Raw genomic sequence first — 14762 nt, 5'->3', positions numbered from 1 at the left:
CTGCATTTAGACAAATAGCTCGGTCACACTTTATATTAGGTGGCCTTAACTACTATGTACTAACATTAAATACATACAACACTATGTATTTACTGTGTAACTACCTGTTGTTCTGCAAAATGCCCACACTGCTGCTACTAAGTTTGATGTACGGGAAGGTTTAGGAGTAAGGGTAGGGTTATGGTTAGGATTAGGGATTAGAGTTAGGTTTTGGGGTAAGGGTTGGGTTAGAGGTAAAGTTAACAGTGTAACTACAAATGATAATTAAATGAAAGTACTTTAGATGTAATTAAAATGCAACAACATGTATGTAATAAGTACATTGTATCAAATGGTTAAGTACATAGTAGTTAAGGCCACCGAATATAAAGTGGGTCCATTCCAATAGCTCTAAAAAGAGTGCTTGTTCACTTTTGTTTCGCCAATCCAAATGACAAACTTGGGGAGGCCCCACACTGTGAGTGGACTATATTCTGTACAATACAATATCTCTTACCGCCGAGGTCAACAGTTCAGTCTCTGCAACAACTTTATTCAGGCAATGATGCGAACACAGGCCTACCGCATTTTGTCATTCTGAATTTCACGGCTGAGTTTCCCAAACTGAACCAATTCCGGCTGACATGTTGCCAATGGATGAGGGTTTGATAGACTACTCATGGAGTTTATTGTACACTTGCACCGCCAGACAGGTGACGACGAGCAACAGTGTGCATTTGCAAATCGATTTTCAGCAATATGGGGAGAACAGGAAAAGACGTTTATTGAAATGGAATCAATTGTATATGCAAGTGGACAGAAAAAACAGATAAACAACTCACTGAAAGATTGCAATAGCAGGTAAAGGGCAGTGCAAAACAGTACTGAATGGACTGTACGTTGCACAATATGGTTCCCTATTGAATGTGTACCCACTTTTATTTGTGTATAATGTTGACTGCACAGTAACAAGCTGTTATTGAACAAGGTATTTATGTGTTTGAAAATACTATATACTGCCCGATGCTTAAGGTCAAACATGATTTTAAGAATGTATTGCTTCATTCCTATGGAGCCAAATAGAAGGAAAACAAATCGATTTATCCATGATAAAAAGATCTAAATGGATGGATGGGGTAATTTCTTAGACTCGCTTTTGTTGTGAATATCGCAGCCCCATTTCACAGTCGGCCCACCGGGAAAAGACCTGGTTCTCCCAATGGCCAGTCCGCCTCTGCTTGTTCATTTACTTTTTTGCGAGCCTCTGCTGACGGTCCGTGCATCAGTCATGCGCTCTTCCAGCGGACTCTCTTGTTGACGTCCGCGGTGCAGCTCAGTGATGCTGTGAGTTCAACTAAATAACACAAACGCGCCGTTCATGGCGTTTATATATTTGTTAAAATTCCCTTATTTGGGCATTAAATTAACTGCGGTTAGATTAAATAACTGCAGTCAGACAATTATTTAATAATCCCGACAGGACTAATATTATATATTGATGATATATTCTACATGATTTGCATAATTTGTGATATACAATTAAGTAAAATCTAGAATATTGTGATAATTTTTATGTGCTGTTTATTTTGCTATTTCATTTTCAAAAGCCTGTTATTAGATTAGTTTCGAGATCCTTCCTTGTCTCATGACTCACAGGTACGCAAAAGTTGACTTTATTATTGCAATTATTTCCATGAATCCAACTGCCCGGTTCAGTTAATCAATTCAAAACTATTTGTTTGCATCCTCACTCAAAAAAGTGGCATTTCTCATATACTGAAAATGTATAATGCATTGCATGCATTATGTAAATAATTCTCACTCATTGTTAAAATAATTAAATATAATTCTAATTTATGACTTGGCTATTTTTAACTAGATTTTTACTGATTTATTTCTTACATTAAAATTTTAAATCTACAGTACTAGGCAACAATGGCTGTTTGAAGGATGGTTCCTCTGAATGAAAACAAAAATCACCTTTTTAAGCCATTTCATTAAAAATACTTAAATATTTAAATATATATTGAATATGAGGTGAAAAATACTAAGATTAATTTTTTTTGTTTTTGTTTTTTTTTTGGCTGTATCGCCCAGCCCTGCTGTCTGGCACAATGGCCTTGTAGAATTTATGGCCTGTTACATCCTGGGAGAATTCATGCTAAAACATTAGTCATTTTGTCTTTTGCATCATTATTAAGGGTCTTAATTACACACAGTTCAGATGACAGCACTTTTAGAGAGAACACGTTATGATTGTTTAGGAGCACAAAAGCATTTTTGTCTAACCTATGAGGGAGAATGTTGTGCAACATGCAATTACATGACATAACATGACATTAGCCTTGCGTGTAGACAAGACTGTTAAAACCTATTCATTAACAAGCCTCAAGAGGACCTTCTTTATCAATCTGCATCCAATATTAACTAAAGCAATGATGTAGTTTTTTGTTCTATTTCTGAAGATATCATAGGAGACTACTAAAAGCTGGATTTGATGCATTAATGGTGATAGTATTTTGAATTTCACACTGGTCTTTTTTTTTTCATATACTCTCTTTTTCATAAATTAATACTATTGGGGATAAATTAGCTCTCTGCTAATTAGGCTGGCAGCCAGCTTTAAATGCCATGCTAAGCGAACATCCGAGCATGGAACACTGGCATTGTGTCATCCAAGGAAAGGAATTTTCCTCTATTCTCCAGTGCTTATTCCAGTTCCACACCACTAATCAGGATGCCAATTTTTATCCCCCATGATGAGGACTCGTACTGCTCTTATATTCCACATCAGAATCCTTATTTGTATATGCACAGTCCCATTGCTTTGTCACTTCCACTTAAAACTCTCTCATGTAGCAGCTCCTCAAAACTTACATCAGTTGGACTTAGAACTTGTCAGAGTTGCAATTACTTATCACCCTCAGTTAGGAAAAAGCTACAGTGAAGAGACCTTAAAAAAACAGAATTTCTTCATCTCTGATGAGAGAGTAGAGATGTAAGAAAATAATATTTCAGTATTGCAATATTTTACTTCACTATAATGTATTGATATTCTACTGCCAAGGATCATTATTTAGAGTTACATTTCTCACATGAATATTTATGGGGTGAAAAAAATAAAAGTAATTGAGAACCACTTGAGAACAAGTGTGTGAGAAGACGATATATGCAGCAGCATTAGCATAAATTTTAAATTATTTCTATTTGACCAAAATGCGAACTCAGAATGAGCTAAGAAGTAGTCGTTTAATTTGTAAAGTTGTCCGTACAGATCCTTTATACAAAACCTGGTCTCACAAAAACACGTTAATACGCCTACATTTTTGCAAAATGATTTTTAAGTGGCTCATTGTACATATAGTGCATGACTTGCAGATACATTTTAGCATTTCTATTACATAACCAAGTACACTTTGAAGCTTGTTAGGGTACAAGCAAATTGCGCAGTGACTCAACTGATAGAGTTGCAATGCAAAGATCCTGATGAGCAAGCGAGTTGACATGTGAGCCGAAAGTATCATAGAAGAACCACCAAATGACGTTGTTTAATAATTGTCTATTTCATGTCACATTTGCTTTTTCTGACAATATCGGTTTGGTTTAGGTTCAAGGTTTAGGGTAGAAAGGTTTTTATTTTAATTAAAACTCAATAGAACATTAATAGAACATTCCACAATACATGTAAGGAGCCACGTAATATAATTTAGCTAAAATGTCAGTAAACATAAAGAATCACAATATTATCGTAACATTTCTGCTGGGGAAAAAAACAGCTGGTCAGCAGCAAAATTTTGAATGCTGGTCCACAACACGGGATAGTGGTTTGCTGGTGTTTCAACAAGGCTTTTTGACTAGCTTAACCTGCAAGATCTCCTTGGTTAAACCAGCATTACCAGAAAAAAACATATAGGTGGACCAGCTTTACTACAAAAGTTTCAACATAGTGACAATATTATGAGGTGGCAAATTTGTACTGATTCGTATGACTTCATTCGTATGAAATTGTATGACTTATACATCAACCAATCACATCCACTTCACAAACGCACTCGGAACCCGGAAGTGTCGCTTTCTTCCGTATTACACATCAGGCATTTTTACTATCATGGTTATGTTTATGCTCTGGGTCTGTGAGTCGGTCTCCATCATGGGATTTGAATGTGTTCAATGGACATTGTTTTGTAAAAAACAAATTCAGCATTTATTGAGGTTTTATTGTGCAAATGTTTTTATCTGTCCTGTTTATTGCGTTCATTGGTGTTGTTTAACTCTCATTTATTGCTTGTTCTTATGAAATTATTCAATAGTATTTTATTTAAGAATGGGGAGGTGAGGATTAATGGTATGGTCCAATTAAAAATGGCGAGAAATTCTCTAGTTTACCCAGCCACTAAGGGGGAGAAAGATGGACGGCCAGTGTTTGGAGCACATGGACAAGGTTGTTAGTGCTAGTGGAGAGCAAAGGAAACTCCGGCCTCCATTGTTTAAGGAGGGCAGTGGGTACTGTTATAGTACCTGAAACAAGTCTAGTTTTTAGACTTTTTTTTTTTTTACCTAACCTCAGATTTATACTCTCTTTTAAACACTATTTATTTGCACATTTTGACCTCCTACAAAATAAATAGATTTTTGGAATGCCATTCCTGCTTCCGGGTGTGTTCTCTCCTCATGACTGCCTTTGTCCTATTACACCCGGACTTTCAGCTTCACTGTACCTCGGTAGTGGAACGACCTTCCCAACTCCATCCATGAAGCAAATTCCCTCTCTGTCTTCAAAAAATGGCTAAGACACAACTTTTTCGTGAGCACTTGACCCTACACCTTAATAAATAAATAAATAAATAAATAATCTTGTTGCACTCAAATCTCTGTCTTGGCAAGTACTGTCCTGATATAACTGAAACTTTGTAATGCAGCACTTTTCGTAAAACTGTCTCCTTAAGATTAATCTTTTATGTTGAATGCTTATGTTGACTTGGTAAGTCATTTTTATAATATGTAGTGTAAGATATTACACTTGGGTTAGGGGTTAAACGTATGAAAACACAGTTTTGGATTAACACGGAACAAACACTACATTGGGAAATACAAGAACGTGAAGGAATCTTCTCTCATTGGTGGGTGTATAACTCATACGATTTTGTATGAATGAACTTGTGCGAATTGGTACCAATTCGCAACCACGTACTATTGTGACAAATTCTCATGAAATTGGGTTGGTAAGTTTTGATGGTAAACAACATGGCTATGGTCCACCAGCTAGACTAGAACAAAACCAGCATGAATCAGCCTAGACCAGCAGGGGAACTGCATGTCAAAGCTGGTTCTTTTAGCAGGGATCAAGATATCAATTTAATATTGTATCATCAGGGCCCTGCTGATTCCCACCACCATGAGAAGATGGAATCATATCAAGAAGTTTCTTCTTCTACCCTGCAGCCTTATGAAAGGAAAGCAGAGAGGGTAGGTTGCTACTGTCAGGGTTTAGCTACAATTATATCTTCATTAAAATATATTAGGCCATTAATAATCAGTCAGCCTTGCCACATTTATATGCAATTAAAACTTACTTCAGTCCAAGGTGTTAAGAGTCCAAGGTGTGTGGCAGTCTTATTCATCATATCTGCTTAACTAACATGATGATATGAGAATCCATCATCAAAATCTAATCTCATGGTAGAATTAACAGTCCAAACCACACCCTCTATAAAAAAAAAAAACCTTTGCCCCGTCTATCCTACAAATAGAAGATCCTGCAACTGTTAGCCAGGCATTTTGCACTGTGCGAATGACAAGACTTGTTAAAGTGTTAAAGAAAATGTCACGTCCTAATGAGAGGAGACACAGCTGTCGGTGGAAACTGCTCCTGAGAAAATGACAGTATAAGCTCAACTGACTCCCTCCCTATTTCTCTCCTTTTTTTTGTGTAGCCCCACATCAAATGCATGCGACCAATGACAAGAGATCCAATTGACCTTTGCAATTGGCAGCTGTTCGCCTCTTGCAAAAATCTTACACGATGAGGTTCCGATTCATGGTCACAGTTATCGGTTTTGTGGCAATCATCGTCTGTCTTGGGGCTGGTACAGATGAATCAGTGTGTGCTTAATTGTGGATGGGTATTTTTGTCGGTACATGCTCGGAAAAATGAATTTAATTAGCTCCTCGACTGGTGAGGGTTGGCTATGTTGTTTGGTTGGTGGGGCGTCCGTATGGACTCTCAGTAAGTGACAGGAGATAATTGGGTTCAAGTGCATTGAAAATACACCAGGATTTATTGGTATTTGGTCTGGACACTAGATATTAAGTCAGGCCTCTGCTTCTAGTTAAATTATTTTCTGCTGCTATTCAAAATTTGCATTTTTTATTTTTTTATTTGTATTATTATTATTTATTTTAAAAAAAATTGCGAATGGGCATCGACTTTGCGACTGGGTACAAAATTGGTACAAAGGGACAGCCATATTACAGCATACCTTGACACAATAGTAATGGACAAAGGATGTTCCCACAGTGGTACTGTGAAAGTGGGCATTTTCTGCCATTTCTTTTTATTGATAGGGACAGGAGACAGAGTACACTAAATTTTTGAGGATAGAGAGGGGGAATGGGACCAGGAACATTTCAGGCCAAACTCAAAACAAAAATTGGTAATGCATTCGGTTTTGAACCAATTACAAATATATGCTAATAACTCTTCTGAATGCAGTGCACAATTTCAATATCATCTGTGGAGTTCTATCTACTCTGTATGTTGGCATAAGTAAGCAGAGAGTAAAACCAAAGTCAACAATAGTCCAGATGAGCAGAGAAGACACAGACAAACCCAGACACAGATACAAGTATGGTCTGTTGGTCTTCATGTGCCCTCAGGTGGTTCATTTTCAACCTAGAGTTCCATCAGAGCAGGAGTTCACGGTCAGAAGCAGTCAGCCTGAGCACTGGAGCGAGCTCTGTGGTTTTTGAGGAGCAATTAAACTGAATGCTAACAGGAGGCTGTGAGCTACATATGTTTGTGGACAGGTTGATGTTGGGGTCGCCATGGTTTTCATCAGAGTCAGGAGCAGAGATTTCGGTTGGGATCATACTCATGCTTCTTGATGAAAGATAATGCAAACTTATATTGCAGCTTTAGGACGATATGGCTGAGTGGCTGCCAATAAATAAAAAAAAATTAAAAGGGCGGAATATCCTGTTTTACTTGACACAATATGGAACGTTCCATCATATTATGGAAAAAATGCTGCATTCACGTCATGTCTGAATTACTGTAATTACAAGATGGCATCTCAGAGATTTTACTCAAAGCTGTCCTCAGAGCTTGGATATTATTTGTTTCTATGGCAACACTCATAATGCTAAAATAGATAGGTATGACTGTTGTAGATTACAACTAAATATTTAATCACCACATTAATTCATTAATTCACCTCAATATGTTCTTGCAAAATGTTTAAGAACAAAGAAAGCACTCCTAGTAACAGCGGCTGTAATAAAAGATGCAATTTCAAACAGAAATATATGTAAACTACCTTTAAATGTTGAGGCCGCAGCCATTTGGTTCTTTTTACATTTTCGGAGCTTTCACAGATTTTACAACTTTACAACAAGTTCTACAAAGAAATTAAAATTTTTACAAGTCAGAATCTCGTACTCATGGTAATTCTGACATGATGTGAACGCATCATAAAATGGGTTGTGATTGTTGTTTCATGTTGACTTTAAAAGAGGCACATTAATAATAGAGACGGTACATAAACAAGCTCTCAGTGACACTTTGGAACAAAGTGACTTTAATTTTAGATGGCTCTAACAGGGTTGCATGGTTCAGCTGGTGAGAAATGTTGAGATAACCAAACAATATGTATCCCCATATGAACCAGCCAAAAATGCCTTTCCAATATTTATTCTGAATTCCACATTTAATTTGTAGTTATATAAAGCACTGCCTTATCCTCTCCACTATAATGTTGAACTGAATTGGTCTATGGAAGTCAGAAGTCAAACCAGAGCAAGTAACAGTCCAGATGGACACATATACTGTTCAGAAATGAGGTTCTACTGTTTAGCTCCAGTAATTATATTATCCTGATTATCCACCCCCCCCCCCCCCACAGTATTTCTCATACTTGCGCATACACACACACACACACACACACACACACACGTTGGTACTCCTATCATTACGAGGACTCTCCACAGACATAATGATTTTTATACTGTACAAACTATATATTCTATCCCCTACCCCTAAACCTAACTCTCACAGAAACCTTTTGGCATTTTAAATAAATAAAAAAAACATTGTTTAGTATGTTTTTAAAGCCGTTTGAATTACAGGGACACTAGGGGTGTCCTCATAAACCACATTTATAGCATAATACCCTCATAATTACTAGTGTGTAATCTAAAAATGTTCCTTGTAAACCACAAAAACCAACTCTCTCTCTCTCTCTCTCTCACACACACACACACACTCTCTCTCTCTCTCTCTCTGAACTAAAGCGCTATACAAATAAAATTTGACAACCTCTGTATCTTTGCACACAATTCTTATTCCATCTCTGTCTCTGTTTTCATTTTCCCTTCCTCTGTGTTCTAATCTCACAGACTAACCATTTTACTTCCTTACCCCACCTTTTTTTCTCTCACTCTCTCTCGCTATCTATCTCCGCCCCCACAGTTCTAGTGCTTGCTGCATGACCCATTCAGCTCCCACAGACATAAGCAGACATTATCCACTGGCATACATTTGTGCCTTCTGCAAGCAATGACTACAGCATTAGGATTACCTCTGGAACCCCCCCCCCCCCATAATTCTGTCTGTAACAGTAAGGGAGAGGGGGACAAAACGGCCTTTCATCACATGGGGAGAGATGACATAAGTTAGAGTGGCAGAGAATGAGTCATCAAATACAGTCACTCGTTCTGAGCGGCTCATGCTTAGACTAGATAGGTTTCTGCTTAGCAGGAAATGATGGCTTAACTAAAGAGCTTGTATCTGGCATTAGATTCCTCTGGCAATATGTGCAGCTGAGGGGGAGAGATATAAAATGTATGGCTGCTTTAAAGTGATGGAGCATTGAAATCTGAAGCGATGTCAAACCAACATTGTTTAAAACATGTGTAGATGAATAGTTCACTCAAAAATACAAATTCTGTCATTATTTACTCACCCTCCTGTCGATAATCTTAACTTCTGCCAAAGCTCCTGTCTAGCCTCTGAGCAACATTATCAGTGAATAATAACTTACATTTTGATCTGTTCCTCACACAAAGCTGTTGTATTGCTTCAGAAGACTTGGAATACAGTGCACGAGTCGTATGGGCAACTGTTGTGGTGTTTATTTGTCCATTTTGGAGCTTGACAACTGTTATCACAATGAATGTTGTTGAATAGCAAGTGAAGCATAAAAAAATTTCTCCTTTAGTGTTCCACCAAACAAATACTGTAACAGCATTCAGCTTTGGAATGACATGAGGGGGAATTAATTATGACAGAATTTAATTTTTTGGTCCTTTAAACAAATTTCCAAAGGAATAAAATGCTAAAAGAAGGGAGATGAATTGCATTAAAACCTAGGATATTCAAACCACCATGCAATAGCTAAGATTAAAACAGTCATCAGTGATCTTAAATTGACAAGTTACTTAATCAGAGTGCAGAGTGTTAAACCTGAGCTCTGAATTATAATATCATAACCCATAAAGCTGAGGAAAAGTGACAAGAATTTCCCTCATCGTGAAAATATGATTTGATTTCAAGAGACTCTTCTTTTATGTTTAAAAAATAATCCTAGAGCAAAGTACGATGAGCTTGAGCAAACTTCATTGCTCTAACCGGATCACATGTTCATTAGTTTTCTCTAAGATCAGAGGTCAGGATTATTCAATTCACCTAAATAGGAAATAATGATCCCACATGCTGAATTCATAGTAGGGTGTAACACAAGATAAAGCTCAGGGAGAGTGGCCAATTACAGAGGAACAAAATAAAAGCAGCGAATCGTGACTAACAAACAAAATCACTGACTCAGAGCACAAAAGGAAACACACAAAGGCTATTGCAGACCAATCAGGCCCTCTAGACAAAACCAGAGAAATGAAAAAAGTAAAATGCTGAAACAAGTTAAAATAGTAAAGTGTTTACAAATCATGGCATTGTGATTTTTTTGTGGATCTATACAGTTTTAGCAATTATATATATTAAAGTGCTGAGTATTTTTTTCAGGCTATGTTTCTTCATGTGCACTTTTTTAATTAAATCTCATGCACTTTCTGCAAATACAATGCATTTTTAATTAAGGCATACCTAGGTACCTAGTAGCATTTAAATTTCTGTTCAATATACTGTAAACACAATTTAATGCATGTGAGACCAAAATCATTATGGTGTGAGTATTTTTACATCATAGAACAGTACATATCAAAAACAGTAAAACATTATAAATATGAATGAGCTTTGAAAAATGAACTTTTTTTTCTAATAAAAATAATGCAAAATACAGTTTCATGGCCAACCCCTCCATGAAAATATTGATATTAATATATGATTGTATCTGCACAGCCCTAGTGTGACTGCACATTAGTTTAATTCAATATGACTTCCTTTATAATCAATGGAGCTGTCTGTAGTGGAAGTGCCTGTCTGCAACACAGTTTGGAGACTAGGCTATTATTTTCTGCTAGGAGTCAGATTTTTTAAATCGAGTCACAGATATACCGTGGTATAAACACTACAGAATGTCTATCAGTTGACACATTTCTACCATTACATGATATATACCGTCATACCGTCCAGCCCTAGTGTGTGTGAGAATATGTGTGGTCTCTGGCTTGCCAGTGGATTTGAAATGGATTTCTTTGAATGCACAGAAAAGATAACAGTCATTTCATTCACAGTCAGGCTGAGGTGGGGTGGAGTAGTTAAGAGATGAATCAACTGAATGCCTTACACTCAAATGTACAGAACAATACACTCAACAAGGCCGAAAGGACAACAGACTGCATATACTGTAAAGATCTGCTTCTGCAAGCACTTTGTATGAGATCGTTAGCACTAACACATGTCCATTAGGGTGAAAGTTATTAATGAGAAGGCAGGTGCATTGTAGGGAAGAACCGATCTTAGTGACATTTGACATATCTAAAATGCCAGATACTTAATTAAAATCTCTTTAGACATTTTAAGTGAACTGTACATCTGCAATCCACTATAGATCTTACTTACAGTGAAACTGTAATTAGATATTCCCTCAAATCATGAACCAGGGCTTTAGAGAATAGGGTAATATGTCCTTGGCCAGAACATTCTTTTCACCTTCCTCAAAGATGAAATGATCGTTAACATAAACATCTGACCCTCTAATACACCTGTCTCTGAGTTAAACTGAGACAAAGTTCTCTCAAGCAATTCATTCATTCTATGCAATGATAACATGGAATTCATTACATTGCATTAACCTTGGCACCTGTGCTAATTGAATCTGTGAGTCTTAATGAGACACAGTGAAAAGATCAGCAATGTGCTTGAACCAACCAAGGTTGTCTGTAATTACAATTAATGATATCCTCATACTTTTTCCATTTATTTCCCAAGAAAATGAATGATATTCTGTTTGCCAATCAACCACAACAGAAAGCTTAAGCACAGGATGTTCTAGCCAGAACATAAGTTAATGAGGTCCAACTAAAGTGCAGTCCTACTAAAGCAACAAACATGCCCATTACTTAAAGGAGTGTCATGCACCAATTTGTTTTGAGGGGGCAACAGAGGTAGTTCTGGCTCACTTGGTGCCCTGAATCATAGAATTTTCACAAATGTATTTCTAGAGAAGAAGCCTTTATTTTGTCACACATTATACATTTGTACATATACAGTGAAATTCTTTTTTTTTTTTTTTTTTTTGCATATCCCAGCTAAGCTGGGATACACATTCCATGATATCAAGGGCCCAACAGTGGCATCTTGGCAGTGCTGGGGCTTGAACCCCTGACTTGCTGGTCAACAACCCAGAGCCTTAACAGCTGAGACACAACTGCCACACTTGAGCTTGCACTGATTTCATAAGTTTGTGCAAAAGCTGATGATCCATGTTATTCAAAATAGCATGGAAGAAAGGAAATCTGACTTTGTACAAAGCAGTTGTCAATGCCATAAATTTGTTTATCTGATTAGTGACATAGAAATAGTGCAGAATCTTCCTTCTTTATTTGACGTCATGATTTTTTTTCTTTTTTTTAATTTTCAAAATACTAAAACTTTCTGTTTCTTTCCAGCGTAAAATGGACCCTTTCACAGACTGTGATGACACGTTTCCGCCTTATTGAGCAGTGTAAATCTAGCAAACTTTTTCATCTTAGCAATTCTTAAATTATTTAGTGTAAATTTATGTTACATTACCCTGGAATTAGTTTTAAAAAAATGAGTTACCACGGCTGCGATGAGTTTTCTAATACAGCTTGTGAGGGAGTGACAGAAAATTTGGCCTCTTTCTCTCTTCTGACTGCTGTAATCCATCGCTCTCTATTTTTTTTCTTCTTTTGGAAAGCTGTAAAAAGCATAATAGTGTTCTTATTTCCGTTTGCTGTTGGAGAAAACAGGTAAGCAAAAATTATATTTGCTGCGCTCTCCCATTCACCATTCCTCACATTTACCACGCTATCGTTTACTTCGGCATTCCAAACCCTGTTATATGAAAAGGGTCCGTTAGAATTTAAATCCCAGATTTTCAGTGAATACTCAGACTTTTGGACCCTACTGTATATTTGTATATTTTTTACTAAACCAAGCAAAACTGACAAAACTGAACTTGACAGTCAGTGATCACCACGTATAATAGAAGTTCCAAAACCCACTTTGCTTTGTTTGAATTGGCATGACTCTGGTTGGGGCAGTGGTGGCTCAGCGGTTAAGGCTCTGGGTTATTAATCAGAAGATCAGGGGTTCAAGCCCCAGCACTGCCAAGATGCCACTGTTGGGCCCTTGAGCAAGGCCCTTGACCCTATCTGCTCCAGGGGTGCTGTATCATGGCTGATGCTGCATTCTGACCACCAGCTTGGCTGGGATATGTGAAAAAAAAGAATTTCACTGTATTGTGTGAAAAATAAATATAATTTAAAAAAAATTACTTACACTGCACTATGAGCTCTACGATGGCCTCTCGAGGTTTGACGTTGAAGCCGTTGTACTGACTGGTTTGGCAGCGGTAAGTGCCAGTCATCTCACGGGAGACATTGACGATACGCAGCACTCCATCGTAGCTTTCAGTCTGCATGTTGCCATCTGGCATGGGTGCTTCTTTATCAGCACGGGACCAAAGGATGATGGGTTTGGGTTTGCCGGACACCAGGCACTGCAGCTCTACTGTGTCTCCTTCCTGAGTAACCAAGGGGGACTTCCCTCGTGGGACAGTCAGGTTGGGTGGAACTAGAAGAGAGTGAAAATGTCTCAATGAACATGTTGTATTGATGCATCACTCATTTAAAATAGCCTAAATGTCCCTTAAAATATCCCTTCTACCTGACAAATATCACTGTGTACAAAGAAGTCACAACTATCTCTTTGACAGTCCTAGGCACTGTAAACAACAAAATAGAGTCAGGGGAGCGGCCTGCACTTTTTTGAATTATCATAAAAATAACCAATTAGAAATGCTCTCTGCCTGTGAATCATTTTGTGCATTCAGGTTTGTTGACATTGGGGTTGCTGTAGTGCAGGGTTTTAGAGAGATGGCATTGGTTTAAAGTTGAAGAGTGTAATTTTTTTCAATGTTAAAATACTTTCTACTATGATTTCCCTTATTAATGTGCAGAGACGACTATAAGTAAGCCATTCGTATGTTGATTCCACTGAAAAGTGTAAAAATTGTGGCTGTCTGTTGCTTTTATGTTTCAAATTGTTCTCTTCATTTAAGCATTTTGACCAGCCTTGAAAACAGTCATTATTTTTGCAATCAGCCTACTTTTGGTGACATTAGTGGCACAGAAATTACACAATTTATCTTTAGGTTTTCAAAATAATTTACAGCACCTTAAACTGGAAGTAACATTTCTGCGCAATATCAGCAGATATGAACCATGCTTCAAGGTCTTAAATTAGAAATGTTTGCTGGTTTTCATGACATCTAGGTGCAAGGGAAAGTTTTCCATATCAAATCCCCAAATGACTGAGCAATTTGACCAGAACACTTTCCGCCAACTATTTTGATTGTGTCCAGACCTTGGAAACAGCAGGATCAGGTTGATGTGATGACATGCTCTGTGAAACAGGACAACTGAAGATGTCTCCTCTACATCTTCAACAATGCCAGAAAAACACCTGTTCCTCTAAAAATAGCCACTGGAGTGCCACACAGGCCCCTTCCATTAAACATGAATCTGTCCTTCACTGTACACAAAGCATCTGGACATAAGATGCGTAAATCTCCATGGCCCGTTTCACAAGCTCAACATCATCAATAAAAGATCCACTGGAAAACAAAGTAGTGAGGTCATCATTGTTCACCTCTCTTTCCTCCCTGCTGAAAGAAAAAAAAAAAAAAAAAAAAAGCTTAAATCAACCTAAACTGGTTTGCTGGTTTTAGCTTATCTCCCAGGCTGGTCTGTTTGCTGGTTTTAGATGCATTTTGGGCTCATTGTCAGCTAGTCTGACTGGGAGACCAGCTAAAACCTGCAAATCAGCTTAGGTTGCTTGCCGTTTTGAGAGGAGTTCTGGACATTTGTCAGCTGGTCAGGCTGAGAGACAATCTAGGACCAGCTTGGCAAATCCATGAGACCAG

At 37.6% G+C, this 14762-nt stretch overlaps 1 protein-coding gene across 1 annotated transcript in view; it reads right to left on the bottom strand.

Annotated features, from left to right (window-relative positions):
• The window catches only part of LOC127411422 (MAM domain-containing glycosylphosphatidylinositol anchor protein 2-like), a 231381-nt gene that overhangs the window by 76774 nt on the left and 139845 nt on the right, over positions 1-14762 (bottom strand). The window contains exon 8 of the mRNA XM_051646973.1: positions 13118-13411. Within this exon, the coding sequence (XP_051502933.1) occupies positions 13118-13411 (294 nt within the window). The remainder of the gene's footprint in view (positions 1-13117; positions 13412-14762) is intronic.

This window comes from Myxocyprinus asiaticus, chromosome 20 (assembly GCF_019703515.2).
Source record: "Myxocyprinus asiaticus isolate MX2 ecotype Aquarium Trade chromosome 20, UBuf_Myxa_2, whole genome shotgun sequence".
Taxonomy (NCBI): domain Eukaryota; kingdom Metazoa; phylum Chordata; class Actinopteri; order Cypriniformes; family Catostomidae; genus Myxocyprinus; species Myxocyprinus asiaticus.
This window is presented reverse-complemented; position numbering and strand designations above follow the sequence as displayed.